This window comes from Podarcis liolepis (assembly GCF_965112155.1).
Source record: "Podarcis liolepis genome assembly, chromosome: 13".
NCBI lineage: Eukaryota > Metazoa > Chordata > Lepidosauria > Squamata > Lacertidae > Podarcis > Podarcis liolepis.
The window spans coordinates 47,960,958-47,984,153 of record NC_139573.1 but is presented as its reverse complement, the minus strand read 5'-3'; the positions used below and the strand labels follow the sequence as shown (position 1 = coordinate 47,984,153).

Sequence of the window (23,196 nt, the reverse complement as noted above, 5' to 3'; positions counted from 1 at the left end):
GGCTGATCGCCGAAGAATTGATGCTTTTGAATTATGGTGCTGGAGGAGACTCTTGAGAGTCCCATGGACTGCAAGAAGATCAAACCTCTCCATTCTGAAGGAAATCAGCCCTGAGTGCTCACTGGAAGGACAGATCCTGAAGCTGAGGCTCCAATACTTTGGCCACCTCATGAGAAGAGAAGACTCCCTGGAAAAGACCCTGATGTTGGGAAAGATTGAGGGCACAAGGAGAAGGGGACGACAGAGGACGAGATGGTTGGACAGTGTTCTGGAAGCTACCAGCATGAGTTTGACCAAACTGCGGGAGGCAGTGGAAGACAGGAGTGCCTGGCGTGCTCTGATCCAGGGGGTCACGAAGAGTCGGACACGACTAAACAACAACAGGCCATTAGGATGATGTTGGGCCTGCAGTTCTCTTCAGCCTTCACCACCAGTGAACCAACAACTTCTGGAAGAGAACGTCTTCCTCATCTCTCTTCTGCGGGCACGGTCAGAGCGCTGAACAGGAATTCAGGCCCCGGTTCCTCCTTTAAAGTAGCATTTGAATACCCTACTTCCTTTTACCCTCACCCCAGCTCAATCTCACAAAGCTGCGGGATCGGAGCAGCGCAGACAAGAGAGCCGTCGGCAGGCCTGGTTCACTGAAGATTACCGCCCTCTGCTCGCTGGCTTTGTGCTGAGGCAGGAAGAGTGCCTGCTTGCTGAGCTGATGCAGTTTCCTGTCGCCCGAATCAGGCTATTTCCCCGGGGAGGCAGGATATGCCTGGAGCTCTCCTGACAATAGCTCCGAGGAGGAGCAGGCGCTTCCTGAATCGCTGTCCTGCACAGGTGGCAGCCTGGGGTCACTTCCTCTTGCGTAGCCGTTCAGCCGCAGGGGCACAAAGTTACCAGTCTGCTTTTGAGCAGAGGAAAAGAGAAAAATAAGTCCGAGGGCTGTGCTGCGTGCTGGCTGCAAACAGGGGGGGATGGTTCTTCCAAAAGCCAAATGCAAGCGTGGAAGTTTGTTCTGAACTGAACAGATCGCACAATTCACAGAGAGGTTTTTAAACAAGCCCAGCATGGTGACTTGAAAAGGGGTGGTGAGACAGGGGATGGAGAGGGTGGTAGCCGGCAGTCCTAAGCATAATTTTGTTTTTGTTTTGTTTTTTTCAAATTTTCAAATTAATTTTCCATATTTTTTTAAAAAAAACAGACAGACAGACAAACATACATACGTATCCACGGTAAATAAACCGATCTTCATAACATTATTAAGTGACTTCCTCGTATCCCCCTGGTTGAATTTCAGCGTATATCATTTTAACGGTTTTCCAAAACCTAAACTCTTAAAAGTTTAACTTAATCACTTGACATCTTTCTTAACCATTCAACTTTAAACATATTAATTCATCACATTGCATATTTAAATCCTAAGCCTATCTGGTAATTGCAAGCTTTCCAATTAAGTTAATTTAACATGTTTAACTAAGCATAATTTTGTAAAAAAACAAAAACCTGCAAGCGATTGGTTCAGAGCTCTGTTGACCTGTGCCTCCCTTGGCAGCTTGCTAGATGTGGAGGAAGAAAGAGAGAAGAGAAGAAAAATTGGGTGTCAGAAGGTGAGGGTGGGAGAATGACTGGTCCCACCACTGACTTCAGCCCTGCCCACATCTGTGGGATGTGGCCCCCAACAGATTCCACTTGAGGGAATGCGGCTCTTGACAGAGGGAGTTCTCTACCCCGCCCCCGCTTTAATGGGCTGTCTGTACTTCTTTCCCCTCCCTTCCAGGTTGCATGAATTGCTTCAGCGATTAACCTCCTCTTTTCCCAACAGGTGCAAGGTGTGCAAGACTGTCTTCCACAGCAGCTGCCAGGCAAATGCCAGTTTCTGTCCTCGCTGCGTCCGCCGGGAGGAATACCATCAGAAGCTGCAGGCGTCCCTTTGCAAATGACCTCTCCCTGAAGAGGGGCAGACCACAGCCCTTAAGGGGGCAGGCCAGAGGACAGCTGGGAAAGGACAGAGGCAGGCTTTGGAGCGAAGGAAGGCCCTGGCTAGTCACACAACTCCTTTCCCCTGAAGGTCTAACCCACCAGGGAACACCTGGGCTCTGGAGACATCAGCTGTGGATCACATTTCCGACAGAGAAAGGTGGGAAGGAGGCAGTGGCTTCCTTGTGCCGATCTGCTGCCGCCACTTGGAGCCACAATCCTTTCCCTTCCGTCACTCTCCGGCCTCTGCAGACAAAATACCTGGCTGCTTCGGGCCCAGCAAGCATTTGATACGCGTAAGACTTGTCGGACTTGGACTCCTAGGGAGACGAAACGTTAGCGGACATTTTGATTCTAACAGCGATAAGAAAGGGTGGGGGAGTTTCTGTTTTGTTTTTAAATTAATGCACTTTGTAGCAGAGTTCTTGTGCCTTCCGCACTTTACAGGCTACCCCTGAATTGCCACGTGCCAAACAGCTGCTGAATCCTCTGGGAAAACACATTCCAGCACCCTCTAAGCAAAGTGACCTTCTTACAAATAATAAACCACTTCTCTGCTCCTTCTTTTTTAATGCTAGGCCAATGGGTGCCAGAGATGAATTTTTATTTTCCATTTTAATCTTCTATGCAGATAATAAAAAGTAATTTAATAAGGAACTAACTCAGGGACCTCTCGTTTATTTGCAACTTTCTTTGCCTTCAAAGTTTGGGTGTTAGGGGAGACATTGTTTGTTCACCTTTGGTTCCTACCCTGCACTTGAGAGCTCTCACCAGTGGCACCTAGAAGCTATGAGCATGCGACAGTGACCACATCAGGGAAACAGCTTTGAGTGGGTGGCTAACTCAGGTGAGGGCAGTCTTAAACCATTGATGGGTTAGGGACTTGTCTATCCCCTGCCTGCGAAGACAGGCTCCAGCGGATTGAGGAAACGAGACCAATCGTGGGTCCAGAGGTCAAGAAGACAGTGACTGCACATGATGTCGAGGGAAATGAGTGACAGATGGGGCTTGTCGACCAGGTAAGGTAACCCCTCTAGGAGAAGGAAAACTCTGATCCTAAATCTCTACTGCCTTGCAGCTATAGTCATTTGTGAGAAAGGCTTTGGAAGTCTTGTGGGACATCTTCGGGAGAAGAAAAGGCTAAGGGAGTAGTAGACCCTACACAGATCTAGAGTGGAGGCCCTAAGTGTCAGAATCTGCGCTCGGCCAAGCTGATAAAGCCTCATCTTCCTCCTAGCCGAACCTTCAGAATCGCCTCCCGACATGTTTAATGACCTGAGCCTTTGATGAGGCTCCAAGCCACATTCTTCAGCAGAGGTCCCAGCACAGGGAAGCGACGAGAGGTTTGGGCTACATTGTAAAGAGGACACCACTAACGTCACATCCCGTCCCCCTTCTCCCGTGAGACTTCCAATAGCCTGGAATCCCTGGAATGTAAACAGAGTCTTGTGACTCCAAAAGCAGCTGCTCAGTGGCAAACAGAAACTAACACTCAGATGGTTGGATGGCGTCTTGTACGCCTCCTTCCGGCAACACCTGCAGCCAAGCTGGTGCCAAACGTGTGGCTCTGCTTTCATCTGGACCACGTCAGCGAGGCTGGGAAGGGAGGTCTTGTCGTCTGAGCAGCCCAGGACCTCCAGGCACACTGCCCAGGCAGGCTCGAGCCCCGGGGAAATCACTTCAGTGCTGCTAACGCAGCAAAAACAACACAAGAGGCAGCGGGTATGAGTTATGGGTCTCTGCAGCCACAGCAGGCGCTGTGATTCTCCAGCAGTTTAGCTTCACACACACCCAAGAGACACACTCCTTTGTCTCTGGAAGCAGACACATGCCAACAACAAGAAACCAAAAGTCCTTTTCCATTGTTGACACAAACCAAGCAACCAACATGGGTTTTCTATTCAGGAAGATGCTTCACACAAGACAGTAACTCTGACAGAAAAAGGAAAGGTGCATGAACAGGTGATATTATTGAAAAATGTATTATATATATATATATATAGAGAGAGAGAGAGAGAGAGAGAGAGAGAGAGAGTGGTGCCCCGCAAGACGAATGCCTCGCAAGATGGAAAACTCGCTAGACGAAAGAGTTTTCCGTTTTGGAGGTGCTTCGCAAAACGAATTTCCTATGGGCTTGCTTTGCAAGACGACAATGTCTTGCGAGTTCCTGCTGGTTTTTTTTCCCTTCCCCCCCCCTTTTTCTAAGCCGCTAAGCCGCTTATCAGCTGATCCGATCAGCAGATAAGCCGCTAAAAGCCTCTAAAAGCCTCTAATAGCGCTAATCCGCTAATCCGTAAATGGGCTTGCTTCGCAAGACAAAAAAACCGCTAGACGAAGAGAATCACAGAACGGATTCTTTTTGTCTTGCGAGGCACCACTGTGTGTGTGTGTGTGTGTGTGTGTGTGTGTGTATGTATATATATATATATATATATATATATATATATATATATATATATATATATAATATAATATAATTTTTAATATATACTTTTAAAACTCATTGGTTACTGGGTGAATCACTATCACAGCCTTACTGAGTTTTTGAGAGGATAAAATGAGGCATACCGCCTTGAGCTCTGTGGAGGAAAGATGCAGTACAAATGGCAGGAATGATGTAAGTATGTGAGATGGAAGCAAAGATATTAATATAGCATGGGTCAGCTAGGGAAATAGTGTGGTTTTAGTTAAAGCGAGTATGGAGAGGAAGTGATGCCTCTGTGTATGTACATGAGGAAATGTGAGCAGCTTGGGAGGGTGGTTTTTAGATGTCACATTGAAAAATGGCATGTCAAATCTCAGCGTTAGGAGGAAGCCACAAGATCACACCCCACCCGCTCCCATAATTAAGGTTCCCAAATGTGAAAATCCGGACAGAGGTTTTGTTTTGTTCTTGGTCAAAGTTGTTGAGCTTCTTTTGGGAACATCATTTACATTTTGAGGCTTTGGGGGGATTTTTAAGGCACTGTTAAAAATTGCTCCACTTGTCATATGTCCGGGTTTTCCCAGACACTTTGCCGATTTGGCAAAAATCCGCCCAGATGCCAATTTTGGGGAGTGATTCCCGGACGTGTCCTCAAAAAGCCTTGGAGCCCAGAAGATGGTAGCAATTATTGTCTGATAGCTACTATTCCTTTCCTGTATCCAATTTGGCCTGGTTTTGGCACAGGAACTGCTTTGGCCATCCTGGTTGGGAGGATGAGGGGAATACAATCCTGCTATAATTCTCTTGAAAGCTTGAGTGGTTTTATCTGCTATTGAGTCATGGCATTGTGAATTAGCTCTCTGAACTGGAGTTTGGGGAGTCCTGTGCTTCTGTGGGGCCATACCTACCTGGGTTTCCTTGCCCCCATGGTTTCCAACCTCTGTTTCAAGTGGGGCAGGGCTAAGCTGCAGCATGATTTCAAAAGTGATCTACAAGCAAGCGATCAGCTCAGACCTCTGACAAGAGCAGAGCTTTCCAAACTTTCCATGTTGGTGACACACTTTTTAGACATGCACCATTTTGCGACACAGTAGTTCAGTTTTGGACGCTGGTGGCACTGTGGGTTAAACCACAGAGGCTAGGACTTACCGATCAGAAGGTCGGTGGTTCGAATCCCCGTGACAGGGTGAGCTCCCGTTGCTCGGTCCCAGCTCCTGCCAACCTAGCAGTTTGAAAGCACGTCAAAGTGCAAGTAGATAAATAGGTACCTCTCCGGCGGGAAGGTAAACGGCGTTTCCGTGCGCTGCTCTGGTTCTCCAGAAGCGGCTTAGTCATGCTGGCCACATGACCCGGAAGCTGTACACCGGCTCCCTCGGCCAATAAAGCAAAATGAGCGCTGCAACCCCAGAGTCGGCCACGACTGGACCTAATGGTCAGGGGTCCCTTTACCCTTTACCTAGTTCAGTTTTACTAGCGAACCGGAGGTTAAACTAACCTTTTTCCAGCCCCGGGAGGAGTGCGGGGAGCGTTTTGTGCGACACACCTACACACTGCAGCCGACACTCTAATGTAAGGTTACCAGATTTTTTTCAAAGAACCCGGGGACTCTTTCTTAAAAAAAGAGAGAGAAAAGTTATTTTTTTTAAGTTAAAAAAAAGTAATATCTTTTCTGTAGTCTCCTCTGTTGCGCGGCCTTCCTCTAGGCCCTGGCCTGCTCTCTTGGAGCGCTAGCCTTCCCAGTGCTCTCCTACCTCTCCTCCTGAGCGGCAGTGGCGCGGCAAGGTAAGAGCTCCCCTTTTTTTTCTTCCTCTCTCTCCTCCTTCTCCTCCTCTCCTCCTTCTTCCTGTGTTGGCTCCGGGGTTTTCCTAGCCCCAGAGCACAGTTGGCCAGGTGCTCTCTTGCTCCCAGCTTGATTTGGGTCGTGGGGGGGAGTGTCAGTGGTTGACGCGCCGGGCGTCCCCGGTTCTCCCTCGGCAGTGGCAGTCTCAGCAGCCCGGAGCCAGCCTGGTAGCGCAGTTGGCTCTGGCTGGCTTCAGGAGCTGCTCGCTGCCGTGGCACCCGCCATTTTGCCTCGCCGGAAGTCCCCATATAATGTGTCTTGTGCCGTTAAACCAATCACACAACATTCATTCCCTACTAATATAAAATATAAATCCCTTAAAATATAAATCCGGGGACATTAAAAGAAATCCGGGAACATTCCAGGGACGGATTTTGTCCAGGTAAAGGTAAATGGACCTGTGGTTTAACCCACAGTGCCACCCGCGTCCCATTTTGTCCAGGTACAGATATGTAAATCCGGGGACTGTCCCCGGGAAATGGGGACATCTGGTAACCATACGCTAACGTGTCAAGATGCACAGTTTGGAAAGCTCTGGGCAAGAGTGATCTGTTTTCCCTGCCCCATCCCAGGCAACCTGCAGGTGAAGGAGAAGAGGGGATCAGGGAGAGAAAAAAGGAAGTGAGAGAAAAAATGTTTACCCCTAAAGGAAAACAACGCTAAAAGGGGGGAAAGTTTCCCCAGAATTGATCTACCTGAGGACATCAAGAGATGAGTTGCAGGAGAGGTCATCAATGGGTTAATGATGCCCAGCTCTACTACTCCCTTACATCCGATTTCAGGTGAGGCAGTGTGCATGCTAGGTTGGGTGCCTGGCACCCGTCATGTGCCACATCAAGTCAATAAACTGAAGCTCAGCTCGGATTAAGACTGGTGGGTGTTTATGTGCTTTGGGAAGCTGTTTCAACTTGTTCCGGATGTGGTTGCACTCCACCAAAAGGAGGAGGTTTGCAATCTGGGAATCAGGGCCACCAAGAGGGAGGTGTGGCGTAACCTGATGTACTAGGCCCAGAGCCAGCTGCGGCCGCCCACGAGCCCAGGCCTCCAGTCAGCCACCGAGCTACTGCAAGGCCAGGTTGTATGGCTTCAGCCATTGCTACAACTACAACTAATCCAGAATGCGGCAGCTAGACAGGTGACTGGGAGCAGCCGCTGAGACCACATAACACCGGTCCTGAAAGACCTACATTGGCTCCCAGTACATTTCTGAGCACAATTCAAAGTGTTGGTGCTGACCTTGAAAGTCTTAAATGACCTCGGCCCAGTAGACCTGAAGGAGCGTCTCCACCCCCATTGTTCAGCCCAGACACTGAGGTCCAGCTCTGAGGGCCTTCTGGCGGTTCCCTCGCTGCGAGAAGTGAGATTAAAGGGAGCCAGGCAGAAGGCCTTCTCGGTGGTGGTGCCCGCCCTGTGGAACGCCCTCCCATCAGATGTCAAGGAAATAAACAACTACAGGGGTACCTTGGTTTACGAACTTAATCCGTTCCGGAAGTCCGTTCTTAAACCAAAGCGTTTTTAAACCAAGGCGTGCTTTCCCATAGCAGTGAGGGACTCAATTTACAAATGGAACATACAGAACAGGAAGCGAAACATGTTCTTATTCCAAGGCAAAGTTCACAAACCAAAACACCTACTTCCAGGTTTGCAGCGTTCTTAATCCGAGTTGTTCGTAAACTAAGCTGTTCTTAAACCACGGTACCACTGTATCTGACATTGAGAAGACATCTGAAGGCAGCCCTGTTTAGGGAAGTTTTAAATGTTTCATGTTTTATTGTGTTTTTAATATTCTGCTGGGAGCCGCCCAGGGTGGCTGGGGAAACCCAGCCAAATGGGTGGGGTATAAATAAATTTATTATTATTTATTTATTTCTCCAGAGCCCTTTGTTCAAAATGAATCTGTTTGGATGCCGACTGGTGCTGGGCAGCTCCCCAGTGCCAAAACAATTGCACTGGCTCCCAGTTCCACCACATAGCTTGGGACCTGGGTAGCTGAAGAATTGCCTGCTCCTAACATATGACTAGGGACACGGGTAGCGCTGTGGGTTAAACCACAGAGCCTAGGACTTGCTGATCAGAAGGTCGGCGGTTCAAATCCCCGCAACGGGGTGAGCTCCCATTGCTCGGTCCCTGCTCCTGCCAACCTAGCAGTTCGAAAGCACATCAAAGCACAAGTAGATAAATAGGTACCACTCCGGCAGGAAGGTAAACGGCGTTTCCGTGCGCTGCTCTGGGTCTCCAGAATGACCGGAAGCTGTACGCTGGCTCCCTCGGCCAGTAAAGCAAGATGAACGCCGTAACGCCAGAATCGGGCACGACTGGACCTAATTGTCAGGGGTCCCTTTACCTTTACCTTTAACATATGGTTGCCACCCAGGTGTTATTTCTTTGGAAGCCTGCCAAGAACCACCAAAGTGAGGCAGGTGGCAACTGGCAGGAGGGCCTTCTCAGTCGTGGCCCCCGCACAGGCCTGCTTATTTTCTCCCCAACAGAGAGAGATGCGCAGCAGCACTTTTCCCACCTGCGGTTCCCAGCACCTCGTATTCAGATGCATATTGTTTCTACAGTGGAGGTGTAATAACAGGCATAATGATTCTTCTTATGTGGTGGAGGTGTTTTAATTGCTGCTTTGGGTTGCTCCTGCTGACTATTTGTATCCTTTCGTGCTGCTGCAATTTTGTTTTATTTTTAACAAGGAAGGGCGGGGTGGAAAGAACACCAAACTAGAGAGAAGCAGGGCAAGGCTGCATGAAATATTCATTGGAACGAGAGAAAACGAGGCCGTGATAAAGACAATTCAGTCAATCCCTTAGCGCCCAAACAAATTAAACAACAACAAAAGCCCAGCTTTAGACCTGCTGAAACAACAATATTGTGACCATTTTCCAAATACTGCAGGAGACTTGGGTTATGATGTATGTGAAATCTCCCCAAGGATTTGTGGCACATCCCCAGAGGCCTTCACTTAACTGTGTGGCACCCTTGCCTAATGTAATATCTGCCTGTCTGCCTGGAAACATTTCTGCACCTGAGCCAAAATATTAAAATTAAATTAAAACAGCAGCCTCCTGTCACTCAGATAATAACGATGCATCTCTAAAGGGCATCTTTAAATGGGCCAAATTTTTCATAACAGTCTCATATGCGGGTGGCGCCGTGGGTTAAACCACTGAGCCTAGGACTTGCTGATCAGAAGGTTGGTGGTTCGAATCCCTGCGACGGAATGAGCCCCTGTTCCTGCTCCTGCCAACCTAGCAGTTCGAAAGCACGTCAAAGTGCAAGTAGATCAATGGGTACCGCTCCGGCGGGAAGGTAAATGGTGTTTCCGTGCGCTGCTCTGGTTCGCCAGAAGCGGCTTAGTCATGCTGGCCACATGACCCAGAAGCTGTACGCCGGCTCCCTCGGCCAATAAAGCGAGATGAGCGCCGCAACCCCAGAGTCAGCCACGCCTGAACCTAAGGGTCAGGGGTCCCTTTACCTTTACCTTTAATGTAGGACAATATTAGTATATCCAGGGCTTTTTCCCCAGCTGGAACTCGCTGGAACTGAGCACCTCTCAGGTGGGCGCCATTGCCATTATAAGAAAACAAAGGAGGCGTTCACGGTGAGTTCCAGCATCTCTTTTTCTATGAAAATAGCACTGAGTATATCCGCTTTAGTAAAAAGACCTGTGGAATTTCTCAGGGGCAGGGGAGGTATTTTGGAAGTTTGGGAAAGGGGGCCCAACCTTTTCCTGTCCAATCAACTCAGGGGTGTGGCACTAAAGGCTCTTTGAACTCTCCCCAAGCCACACCCTCTCTCCAGGCCACACCCCTTTTCTCCCGGCCACACCCCTCACTGCCCCTGCTTGCAGCCCAATGTTTTTGTCTGGCTGCAATGTGTCCTTGATCTCGAATGGAGCCTCTTGCATTCCTCATGGAGGCCAGAGAGGCATGTGCATGTTTAGAATCTGGCCTAATGTGCAAAGATTTTTTTTTAATGTTCATTGCTCCGCCCCCTTTAACTTTTGCCTGTGGCCCCGCCCACCTCTGGCCTAGGGTTGACCAGAGGGAAACATGGCCCTTGTATCGAAAACATTCCCCCACCTGACCCTTTGTCACCTAAGGCCTTGACCACAGGTGCCTGGTCTCCCCCAAGATTAAAGGGGTCCGGCGCGCACATGTGATGTCATACACGCGGCAAGTGATGTCACACACATCTCCCGACACCACGCAGGATGAGGCAACCTTCTGCTACCTGCTGGTAGGCCCTGTCACAGCCACGGAAAGGTTTTTCTGCCACAGGGCGCAGAAAAATGGGGCTTATTGAAAAAAATGGGGGGCGCACTTGGCCCCTCAGGTTCCTTAGATGGCACCCCTGCCCCTCACGCTTCCCTGCATGACAAATTTATAAATGGCTTCCTCCTCCCCTGCAAAAATGGCTCCCGCCTTTTGCTTCTTTGACTCACTTTTGAGTCTGGAGGAAACCAAACGTTGGGAACCGGTGCGGTTATAAATACCCCTCTCTGCGTGTCTAGGCTCCTGGGTGAGTGGGTGCTGAGACGATAAGAGCAGCTTGCCGAAAACCACCTACTGAGCTTGTGGCAGACCTTCTGCAGCTCAGAAAACAGAAAGCAGCTCCCTTTTTTGCGGTCTGCCTCCCCAAGGGAGTGGCTTTATTCTGCCCTTGGCATGGCAAAGGTCAGCCCAGCACATCATGCCCTCGGTTCTGAAAGGCACAGGTAGGTTGCTCTTTCTGGCGACAGACACGTGTGGCTCCCCGTTGCCTTCCTCCGCTGCTTACGAGATAAATAAACGTGCACACGGACATCCTTTTGGGACTGGAGGAGCCCAACCCAGCCGGAATGCTATCCATGCCCTCCGACAAGCCCGTGACTCAATCAGGGTGGCACAGGAGGCTGGTGGAAATCTTGGACACGCACCGGGAGAGAGATGCACTTGGCGGTGGTGTGTGAGTCATTCCCCACTGAGCAGCGCCCTCCCCCCAACCTCCCCGGCCTTGGGGAGACTTCCTCTGACTGAGGAAGCTTCCTTCCTCCATCCAGCGCAGGCTGGTGGGAACAGCCCTGTCGTTCTGCCTGCCTCACTCTCGCAAGACTCTGCACAAGTTCGGCAGGGCTTGGCCAAAAACGGGCATCGCTGGGGAGGAGTCGGAGGAGACGAGGTCACGGAACTAGGTCTTGCGTGACTGCAAGGAGCTCTTTTTGACGGATGGAGAAGCGAGCACCTGTCCTCAGCTGGAATTGACCTGGATGAAAGAAACTGGAAGGGGTGTGGCCGGCTGTTTTCCCCAGAGGTGCCTCTTCGTTTTGGTTTTTCGTGTTGCGTCGAAGCGGCACTTGCGGAACGCTCCTCTCGCCGTCGGACGTCTTGGCTGCTGCCCGCAAGGAGAAGCTGATTTCGATCCTTTAGGTGACGTCTGAATGCCAGACTTGGGCTGCTGGCGATGGTGAAGATGTTTGGGGAGAGCCGCTGGACCAAAGTCTTGACCAGCTGCTGTTTCTTTCCTTCACTCGCAAGTCTCCTTCTCCTGAGGAAGCCGACGGAAAGATCTGTTTTGTGACAGTCTCTGCTCCCCCTCCTTTCCTCCGTTCTCGACATAGTTTAGGTAGGGGAGGACAAGAGGCAGGTTCAGACCAGGCACACAGGCCTGGGCAGGTCCATGCTGCTCCTGATACAATCGACGAGGAAGATCTGGGACATCCTTCGAGGCGTAAGATCGAAAGGCAGGCGAAGAAGAGGCCGGGACAGGAAAGGAAACTAAGAAAATGTGAGCCAGCAGGTAAAACAGGGGAACGGGGTGGGGTGAAGGGGTCAAGTCCCGGGAGGCTGGCTGAATCCGCGATGGGACACCATGGAAAACAGGTCAAAATGACCTCTGTTTCCCCAATGTTGTTCCAGCTGTTGAAAATTCAGAGTGTGAGCTGAATTTCTTGAATGATCAGCTTCGGCAGGGCTTGTGTGTTTGTCTGGGCAAGAGTTGCTTGTTAGAGAGATGGATTCTCGCCAGCACTCCTTGCGCAGAAGGGAACAGCCAGTGTGGTGTAGTGGTTAAGAGCGGTAGTCACGTAATCTGGGGAACCGGGTTCGTGTCTCCGCTCCTCCACATGCAGCTGCTGGGTGACCTTGGGCTAGTCACACTTCTTTGAAGTCTCTCAGCCCCACTCACCTCACAGAGTGTTTGTTGTGGGGGAGGAAGGGAAAGGAGAATGTTAGCCGCTTTGAGACTCCTGAAGGGGAGTGAAAGGCGGGATATCAAATCCAAACTCTTCTTCTTCTTCTTCTTCTTCCTGACATAAAAGTCCCCTCCAAATATTTTCCAACCCATTCAATCGGCGAGCTAGAGAGAGGATGGAGAAGCTGGGCACAATCCTGCATCTCTTTTGGTCCACAAATTCTGGCCCATTGATCTTTGAGAGGCAGGCAGGCTGGCAGCTGTCCATTGGGGGCAGAGGTCAAACTGTGGTCCAGATCCCAGATAGCCATGCTGGGATTGTTTAATGGCCCTGGGAGAAACTTCAGTTTTCCTCGTCTGTGCAAGTGGAGCGATGCTGCCCTGACGCACAGTGCAAACATGACGGGAAACAGAAAATAATCATTGCCATATCGGCCCATCAGAAAAATCCCAACATCCCTATTGGGGGAAATACTTTTATAAAGAAACATCTCAAAAGAGCATGCAAGCTTTTTTGAATTCTCCAGAACGCTAAACAATGTCCTGCTACCTGCTCTTCAGAAGCACTGAGGGAAATTAAGGAAGCTTTTTTTAATCAGATCAAGGTCCGTCTAACTCAGTACCTGCTAGGAACAATTTTTGGTCTGCATTTTGAAGTGCACAGACTTCTATGCAGATCGGAGCACAGCTATCGCACACATTCCTGATTTTTGCGATATGGTTTCGGTGATATTTTCAATGGGGAAATGCATACCAAAAACGTAATGGGCGCATAGGATTGAGCACATGCTAAAGCTCATCCATCCAGCCATCTCTAAGCACTGCAACAGCAGCCCTGCAGACGCAAGCATGGCAGGAAAACAAAGCTCTTTGTCTGGGCTTTATTCCCTGAATCTGTAAACAAGAGTCTCATTCCTCTGAAACATGGAAGTTTCTTCCCCAGCCACTACTAAATACTGATTTCTCTCTCTCTCCTTGTTCAGTTTGTCTATTTGTTCTTAAAAATACATCTATGCTAGTGGCCACAACAACATTTAGTGGCAATGAATTGTATGTATTTCACCATAATAGGGTGAGCACAACCAACAGCCTCCTGATGTTTTGTATTTGATGACTAGTGGATGTTTGTTGTAAACTGCTCTGGGCGCAGCTCAGTGTGGAAAGGTGACATATAGACCAACTTATAGGTGACATATAGACATAGATACTCTCCTTCCTTGGAGGTTTTTTTTAGCAAAGATTGGACGGTCATCTGTCCATGTGGCTTGGCTCACTTGCTCGAGATGTGCATACAATTGCTTTTCAGACGCCTGTAGCTACGGTGCGCTTGTGGCACATTGTGGTTTGGCTTGCATGAACTGTTCCGCTGATGTGTTGTTTTTTTTGTACAGACCTGCCTTTTTGTACAGGGGTAGTTAGACAAAGTGGCCATGCTCTGAGTTTTTTTCAGCTTTTGAATAGACTTCATCCCTTACCTGAGTTTCCAGCAGCACTAAGCCTCAGAATGTGTTTTCTAAGCCAAAAACTCAGTCCGGGAAACCTGTAAAGAAATCATATAGGCGACTGCCTCTGAACATATGACGAGACCTTTCTCTTCCTTACTGAGCTGAAAGGTGACAGCAGGGATAGCTCAGCTGGTAGAGCTTGAAACTCTCAATCTCAGCATTGTGGGTTCGAGCCCCACATTGGGCAAAAGTTTCCTACATTGCAGGGGGTTGGCCTAGATGACTGCTGGTGTCCCTTCCAACTCTTCCAGGTCGCAAGGTGGTTAGATTGGTCTCAGCTAGGGCCAGGGCCTTTTCAGTACTGGCCCCGACTTGGTGGAACGCTCTGTCTCAAGAGACCAGGGCCCTGCGGGACTTGACATCTTTCCACAGGGCCAGCAAGACAGAGCTGTTCCACCTGGCCTTTGGTTTGGACTCGGTCTGACCCTTATGTTTCCCTCCCCTTGTGGTCTTGATTTATCAGCTACTTTAAAATGAGGCTGTATTTTAAATTGCCCCCCCCTTTCCCCCCTATTATGCTTTTACTGTGATTTTATTGGTGTTAGCCGCCCAGAGCCTGGTTCTGGCCGGGGAGGGCGGGGTATAATAAAATGTATTATTATTATTATTATTATTATTATTATTATTATTATTATTACAACTCTATGATTCTATGTTCAAAACACATGGACAAACATGTGGGACAAACAAACAATGTGCTTCCTCTAGTTTCCTTTTTAGGGAGGAAGCATTTTCTAGCACTCAAACTGTAATATTTTTGTGCTTGGAAAATGCCGTATACAAACATATGTGCGGCAAACGTATATACATACATAATTTTATTTGTATGCTGTCTTTCCATAATTAAAAACATGCTCAACCACATGAAAATATTATGTAATTACAAACGTAACAGGTCATAAGCCAGGCATCCCCCAAACTCGGCCCTCCAGCTGTTTTGGGACTACAGTTCCCATCATCCCTGACCACTGGTCCTGTTAGCTAGGGATGATGGGAGTTGTAGTCCCAAAACAGCTGGAGGGCCGAGTTTGGGGATGCCTGTCATAAGCAATGAATAAACCAACAAAAAAGTACACAGCCAAATTAAACATTTTCCACATAAAGCACAGCAAGAACTAAAATAAAGACGTTGTTGTTGTTTAGTCGTTTAGTTGTGTCTGACTCTTCGTGACCCCCTGGACCAGAGCACACCAGGCACTCCTGTCTTCCACTGCCTCCCGCAGTTTGGTCAAACTCATGCTGGTAGCTTCGAGAACACTGTCCAGCCATCTCGTCCTCTGTCGTCCCCTTCTCCTTGTGCCCTCCATCTTTCCCAACATCAGGGTCTTTTCCAGGGAGTCTTCCCTTCTCATGAGGTGGCCAAAGTATTGGAGCCTCAGCTTCAGGATCTGTCCTTCCAGTGAGCACTCGGGGCTGATTTCCTTCAGAATGGAGAGGTTTGATCTTCTTGCAGTCCATGGGACTCTCAAGAGTCTCCTCCAGCACCATAATTCAAAAGCATCAATTCTTCGGCGATCAGCCTTCTTGATGGTCCAGCTCTCAGTTCCATACATCACTGCTGGGAAAACCATAGCTTTAACTAGACGGACCTTTGTTGGCAAGGTGATGTCTCTGCTTTTTACCTTGCCAACAAAGGTCCGTATAATTAAAGCTATGGTTTTCCCAGTAGTGATGTATGGAAGATACAAAAGATTAATATCAAGAACAGCAAAAAATAAATAAATCCCACAACAACGGCCCAGTCCAAGAGTTTGTTCAGCTGCGTTGGCTTTTGTAGTTGGAGTCAGTCAGGGCCCTGCCCTCTCAGGCCAGATGGGCAAAGGCCTCCATGGCAGGGAACAGATATTCCACAACTCACAGCCAAGATTGCCATGGACTGGAATGGCCCGAGTGCCAAAGGCCAGGGTCTATGGCAACAGTGACGGTACCGTATCTAGGGATAAGCAATGAAACTCATCCCTGCTCTATGCATTTCAGAAATCAATGTTTGAACAGGAATGAGCATTGGTGTTTGGGGAATGAGTATGGGTATTTTGGTATTTTAAGCTTCAAATTCCGGCGGCAGCTTTGCAATTTCCATTGGGAAGTGAGGGAAAGGTTACTTTTATGTGGTGGCTTCATTTATTCTCGATGCAATTTTACTTTGAGTTTCTTCTGAAACTTGGGCGAGATAATTTTAAAATGTAGGTAAGTGTAAGTAAGTGTGTAGGTAAGTGTAGGTAAGGGACGCGGGTGGCGCTGTGGGTTAAACCACAGAGCCTAGGACTTGCAGATCAGAAGGTCGGCGGTTCGAATCCCCGCAACGGGGTGAGCTCCTGTTGCTCGGTCCCAGCTCCTGCCAACCTAGCAGTTTGAAAACACGTAAAAGTGCAAGTAGATAAATAGGTACCGCTCTGGCGGGAAGGTAAACGGCGTTTCCATGTGCCTCTCTGGTTCACCAGAAGCGGCTTAGTCATGCTGACCACATGACCCAGAAGCTGTACGCCGGCTCCCTCGGCCAATAAAGCGAGATGAGCGCCACAACCCCAGAGTCGGTCACGACTGAACCTTTACCTTTACCTTTAAGTGTGTAGCATTCAAGAGAACATATGCTATAGCCAAATTGAAAAGAAAGATTAATTTATGTTCCCAACAATATCAAAAGCAAAACGATGGCCAGAAACAATTACAATGCCAGACTTTACCAGGCGGAGAGCAAGCTGTGAAGCTTTGTATAATCAGCAAATGTCCGATTCTGATGTCGAACTCTGAACTCTGCTGAACGGTGTTTCCGGATAACAGCTACTGTTTCATTGAATTCCTCACCAGCCAATTAGTTCAACACTCATGAGTAGAAAGATATGTAATTTTTTTCATTAACCAATCTTTTGTCGAATAGATATAATATACAGTGGTACCTCAGGTTACATACGCTTCAGGTTACATACGCTTCAGGTTACAGACTCCGCTAACCCAGAAATAGTGCTTCAGGTTAAGAACTTTGCTTCAGGATGAGAACAGAAATCGTGCTCCGGCGGCGCGGCAGCAGCAGGAAGGCCCCATTAGCTAAAGTGGTACCTCAGGTTAAGAAGAGTTTCAGGTTAAGAACGGACCTCCGGAATGAATTAAGTACTTAACCCGAGGTACCACTGTACATGAGAATGAAAAATACTCTGGAACAGTGCTCATGCGATTATGTTCGACATCAGAATCAGTCATTTGCTGATTATACAAAGCTTGCTCTCTGCAACCGTGATTCATTTAAGGACTTTCAGAGACTTTCAGAGACTTCAGTTTGTTAGTTTTGATGTTTTGAATTAGTCCATAAAGTTTTTCACTTTGTAATTGTTTCTGGTCATCATGTTGCTTTTGATATTGCTAATTTATGTTCCCGGCAGCAATGCACCCACTTTTTTTTTTAATCTGTTCCTTTAAAAAAATAAATCAGTTTTTGAAAGCCACCTATTCCTCATCTGCAGTTTAGTCAATTTCACTTCTCTGCTTGCTGAAAGTGAGATAGCTTGTCAGAGAAGGCCACTTCCTCCATCTCTAACTCTCTTCTGTGCAATGATGGGCAAAAGTTAAACTACTTTCAAAGCGTCTGGGAGCACCTGCAGATTACAAACCTGCTCCTTCAGGGAGAACATGATCCTATTCAGGGCAGGAAGTTTACCAGCTTCCCAGATCTGGGAACAACTCGCCTACCGAGCCTCCATTTTGCCAGGATTCAGATTCAATTTATTAGCATTCATCCAGCTCACTAGTTCAACCGGAACCCCGCCCAGACCTCCTTGGCCATTATTGATTCAGACATTACAGAGAAATCGAGTTGGTGCATCATCAGCATATTCCCAGAAAATATAATTAAATAGCATTGGAGACAATGTAATGCCCTGCAGCCCCCTGTGGTTCAAGAGGCATGGGTCTGACTAATAATAATAATTTATTATTTCTACCCCACCCATCTGGCTGGGTTTTCCCAGCCACTCTGGGCAGCTTTCAACAGAACATTAAAAACACAATAAAACTTCAAACATGAAAAACTTCCCTGAACAGGGCTGCCTTCAGAAGTCTTCTAAAAGTCAGATAGTTGTTTAATTTCATTGACATCTGGTAGGAGGGCGTTCCACAGGGATGGTGCCACCACTGAGAAGTCCCTCTGCCTGGTTCCCTGTAACTTCACTTCTCGCAGTGAGGGAACCGCCAGAAGGCCCTCAGAGCTGGACCTCCGTGTCTGGGCTGAACGATGGGGGTGGAGACGCTCCTTCAGGTATACTGGGCCGAGGCTGATTAGGGCTTTAAAGCTCAGCAGCAACACTTGGAATTGTGCTCGGAAACGTACACCCTGTGCTACCTTCTTAAACAGTTTCTGGAGGTAAGAGTGGAACATTTCCACTGAAACCCATCTCCTGCGGACATACTAGGAGGATACATGGTCAATTGCATCGAACACACATGAGAGATTGAGCCAGGAGTAGCTCCAGTTGCCAGCGCGCTTGCAGGCCGTGGACCAGTTTGGCAGGCACATGAAGGGGTCTACTTCATAGCATCCAACATGGGCGCCAATTCCTGGGGGCTGAGGGGACTTAAGTGCCCCCCATGTATTTTAGGGGGCTGAGTCCCCCCGCCAGATGCCGTGCGATGCCCAGGTGTCACGCATGACGGTGTCACGTCCAGTGTGTCACGTCTGAAAAATGAGCGGTTTTTGTTCTAGTGCTCTGGTGCAACCCAGCCGATTCACGCCAGAGCATCAGTCTGAAAAAGGAGAGTTGTACCAAAAAAATTCCAGGATCCAAACAGAAACCAGGATTTGCTTCTGGGATGTCCCACATGAAACGAGACAGTTGAAGGGTATGCTACATGTATAAAAATACAGTGGTACCTCAGGTTACATACGCTTCAGGTTACATATGCTTCAGGTTACAGACTCCGCTAACCCAGAAATAGTGCTTCAGGTTAAGAACTTTGCTTTAGGATGAGAACAGAAATTGTGCTCCGGCGGCGCGGCAGCAGCAGGAGGCCCCATTAGCTAAAGTGGTGCTTCAGGTTAAGAACAGTTTCAGGTTAAGAACGGACCTCCGGAACGAATTAAGTACTTAACCCGAGGTACCACTGTATACAGTCATACCTCATGTTACGTTTGCTTCATGTTACGGTCTTTCAGGTTACGTCCTGCGGTGACCCAGAAGTACCAGAAACGGTTACTTCCGGGTATCGCTGCTTGCGCATGCGCAGAAGCGCAAAATGACGTCATGCGCATGCGCAGAAGTGGCGAATCGCAATCTGAGTGTGCGCAGACGCTCCGCTGCGGATTGCACTCTTTTCATGTTGCGAACGGGCCTGTGGAACGGATCCCGTTCGCAACCAGAGGTACCACTGTATACATGAACAGCTCTGCTGTGTGAAGGATGATGAAGAAGAAGAAGAAGAAGAAGAAGAGGAGGAGGAGGAGGAGGAGGAGGAGGAGGAGGAGTTTGGATTTGATATCCTGCTTTATCACTACCTGAAGGAGTCTCAAAGCGGCTAACATTCTCCTTTCCCTTCCTCCCCCACAACAAACACTCTGTGAGGTGAGTGGGGCTGAGAGACTTCAGAGAAGTGTGACTGGCCCAAGGTCACCCAGCAGCTGCATGTGGAGGAGCGGAGACGCGAACCCGGTTCCCCAGATTACGAGATACCGCTCTTAACCACTACACCACACTGGATGGGGAACCTGGGACGTTCGAACACTGCAGAGCCTTCTGGTCCCCTCCTACGGCCGGCAAATGTATGGCCAGCAAGTGATGCTGTCAGTGTGCATGTTTTCGGCGGGGCTGCGCCCCACACTCATGTGGCCCATCTCACACGTGCCTTCGCTATGTGTGAGAGAGCATTTTGGCAGCTCTTCCCCTGTATCATAACACAACTTCATACAGTGGTACCTCAGGTTAAGTACTTAATTCGTTCCGGAGGTCCGTTCTTAACCTGAAACTGTTCTTAACCTGAAGCACCATTTTAGCTAATGGGGCTTCCTGCTGCCGCCGCGTCACCAGAGCACGGTTTCTGTTCTCATCCTGAAGCAAAGTTCTTAACCTGAGGTACTATTTCTGGTTTAGCGGAGTATGTAACCTGAAGCGTATGTAACCTGAGGTACCACTGTACTGGGAAAAGGTAACCATTACATAACGGGGAGTGCAAGGCCCAAGTAAGATCTGGTCCCTTCCGTGCCACCAGGCTCTGTGCAGATTGTTTTGTCACAGACTACAATTCATGCAGTTAACAGCTGCACCAGCCGCAGCTGTAATGTCTGGCCCCATTTGCAAGACTCCTCCCAGCTAAAAGGAAAAGAGAACAGAGGAGGAAAACAGAGAGAGCTGGTTGTGCACAGACTGACAAACGGAAGAGCTCCGAGACAGGCACACCCACGCACTGTGCTGCCTTTGTTATGACAGTGCGGTGTGGCATTTGGGCTAGCATCAGAGCAGTGCGCACTGGTTAGCGCACTGCAATGTTAGCTCTAGAAAGCAACGTGCTATTAATATGCAAACTAAAACCCTTCCGGTTTCCACACCATCTTCTTGTTTTGAAGACATCTTGCTTAACCATCATTAAGGAATCCTTTGTAAGGGTAGCACAGGCGTATGATCATTAATGGGACGTGGGTGGCGCTGTGGGTTAAACCACAGAGCCTAGGACTTGCCGATCAGAAGGTCGGCGGTTCGAATCCCCACAATGGGGTGAGCTCCCGTTGCTCGGTCCCTGCTCCTGCCAAACTAGCAGTTCAAAAGCACTTCAAGGTGCAAGTAGATAAATAGGTACCACTCCAGCGGGAAGGTAAATGGCGTTTCCGTGCGCTGCTCTGGTTCGCCAGAAGTGGCTTAGTCATGCTGGCCACATGACCTGGAAGCTGTACACCGGCTCCCTCGGCCTTTAAAGCGAGATGAGCGCTGCAACCCCAGAGTCGGCCACGACTGGACCTAATGGTCAGGGGTCCCTTTACCTTTATTATCATTAATATTAATATTAATATTAATATTAATATTAATATTAATATTAATATTAATATTAATATTAATATTAATATTAATATTAATATTAATATTAATATTAATATTAATATAAATATAAATATAAATATAAATATAAATATAAATAATACAATTTATATATCACCTTTTATCAAAAGATGCCAGGGCGGTATGCAACATCGGAAACACATTGCAAAACATCAGTGATAGAAACATAATACAAACATCGTCGAAAGCATACTGACAGACAACCTAATAGTAAAAAAAAATTTATCATAATAACTGTCCTCTCCCCACATTTTCACAGGCCATAGATTATTTAATAGCCATAAGCCTGGGCAAAGAATACTGTTGGCTGCAGCTTGCACTGTGGACCAGGGGATAGGAATAGCACACTGCACAACAGAAACTAGGCTGGCATATTGACTGCTTTATTAAATTCCCCAAATGGGTGGTTTGCACAACAATCTGGTGCATGCTCACTCAGGAATAGGTCACAGCACTCAGTGGGGTGACTTACTCCTAGCTTAGTGTTCGCAAGCGTTTGACTTTGCCAGCTTCATCTATATCAGCGGAGGGCCTTTGGGGCAATCCGGCCCTCTCTGTTGCTAACCTAGAGGGAAGATGGAGGGAGCAGAAATGGCTAGCTTTCAGAAGGAGACGGAGAAGCCTTCAGACCTGTTTTCAAAAGTAGCCCTTGCTACTTGCCCAGGCTACTTATTGTTGTTGTTGTTTAGTCGTTTAGTTGTGTCCAACTCTTCGTGACCCCATGGACCAGAGCACGTCAGGCACGCCTGTCTTCCACTGCCTCCCGCAGTTTGGTCAAACTCATGCTGGTAGCTTCGAGAACACTATCCAACCATCTCGTCCTCTGTCGTCCCCTTCTCCTTGTACCCTCCATCTTTCCCAACATCAGGGTCTTTTCCGGGGAGTCTTCTCTTCTCATGAGGTGGCCAAAGTATTGGAGCCTCAGCTTCAGGATCTGTCCATCCAGTGAGCACTCAGGGCTGATTTCCTTCAGAATGGAGAGGTTTGATCTTCTTGCAGTCCATGGGACTCTCAAGAGTCTCCTCCAGCACAAAAAGCATCAATACTTATTAACCAATGCCATACTGTTATCCTGGAAGACCACTGGAGAAGTTTTAATATTGGGGGCTATCTGATTGCATTTCTCAATGCACGCTGTTGAAATGATTTTATTTTATTTTTTACTTTTTCAGAGTAGTGTTGGGAAGCCCTCGGCCTGAAGCCTTCATCCGGGAACGCCATTTGCAAGTCTGTAATCTAGTCTGGTGATTCCCCCCCCCCCCCATCAGGACTCAAAAGCAGAGAAACTGCCGAAGAGGAAGCCCTTCTGCTGTCTGGAGGAAGTCCACCACCCCAGACGCAGAGAAGTCAGTATGGGAGGAAAAGCAAGGGAGCAGGGTTTCTTCTATCAAAACCAGCCAGATTCATGATCCAGCTGCTCATTTTGGAGGCTCCAGTAGGAAAGAGGTTTTCCTAAAGCTGCTCTCAGGTAGGGGATAGATGACATGCCAATTCTATTTTTTTTTAAAGTAATATTTATTGAAATTTTACAAACAATAAAAAGTTTCAAAGTTTAAACATAAAAAATAAGAACAAAGAATAACCCTAATAAAAGAAAAAAGAACTACAAAAATACAAAAACAAAATACATGAAAAATGCAAAATAGAAAGCAGTTAACAAGAAGGGGGAAAAATCAATATTTTCATATCTTATACCTCATTTACTAGTTTCCTGACCTCCTCACACCTCCCTTTTTGTATTCCAGTTCAGATATTTAATTCAGCAAGTCCTTACCCTCTATCATTTGTCCTTGCTCTGCATCTTAACCTATTATAAATATATATTTTCCACCATTATCAATCCATATTTACATATTCTTGTTAATCTTTTTACCAATCCCGCTTGTTTTCAATCCAACATCCCTTTAACATTCATTAATTTTACAGTATTTCTGCAAGTAGTCTTTAAATTTTTTCCATTCTTCTTCCACCGCCTCTTCTCCCTGATCTTGGATTCTGCCAGTCATTTCTGCCAATTCCATGTACTCCATCACCTTCATCTGCCATTCTTCCAGGGTGGGTAGATCTTGTGTCTTCCAATACTTTGCGAGATGACATGTCAATTCTAGTTTCTCTATATTTCCCAATCCTAAGCTTGGTCCTCCACAGTAGCTAGCCAGCGATGAGGGTGGGGTGGGGAGGAGGGGGTTAAGTCTGGATGAAAATGTATGCACATTTTTGCATGCATTTAACTTGGTAGATGTATTTTTATAT

The 23,196-nt window shown here is 47.9% G+C and overlaps 2 protein-coding genes across 9 annotated transcripts in view; both read left to right on the top strand.

Moving 5' to 3' along the window:
* PLEKHM1 (pleckstrin homology and RUN domain containing M1) overlaps nucleotides 1-2,629 on the top strand; it is a 43,735-nt gene extending 41,106 nt beyond the window's left edge. For all 6 annotated transcript variants that reach the window (XM_083470425.1, XM_083470426.1, XM_083470427.1 and 3 more), the window contains one exon: nucleotides 1,814-2,629. In XM_083470425.1, coding sequence (XP_083326551.1) covers nucleotides 1,814-1,931 — 118 coding nt within the window. In that variant the 3' untranslated portion in view covers nucleotides 1,932-2,629. The remainder of the gene's footprint in view (nucleotides 1-1,813) is intronic.
* A 7,978-nt stretch (nucleotides 2,630-10,607) lies between these two features.
* The window catches only part of ARHGAP27 (Rho GTPase activating protein 27), a 67,783-nt gene continuing 55,194 nt past the window's right edge, over nucleotides 10,608-23,196 (top strand). The window contains exons 1-2 of one of the 3 annotated variants that reach the window (XM_083470442.1): nucleotides 10,610-11,999; nucleotides 22,116-22,411. The gene's annotated coding sequence lies outside the window, so the exon portion shown is untranslated. Of the gene's footprint in view, nucleotides 12,012-22,115; nucleotides 22,412-23,196 lie in introns of all 3 variants that reach the window. The other 2 variants (XM_083470441.1, XM_083470443.1) reach the window with 2 other exon arrangements.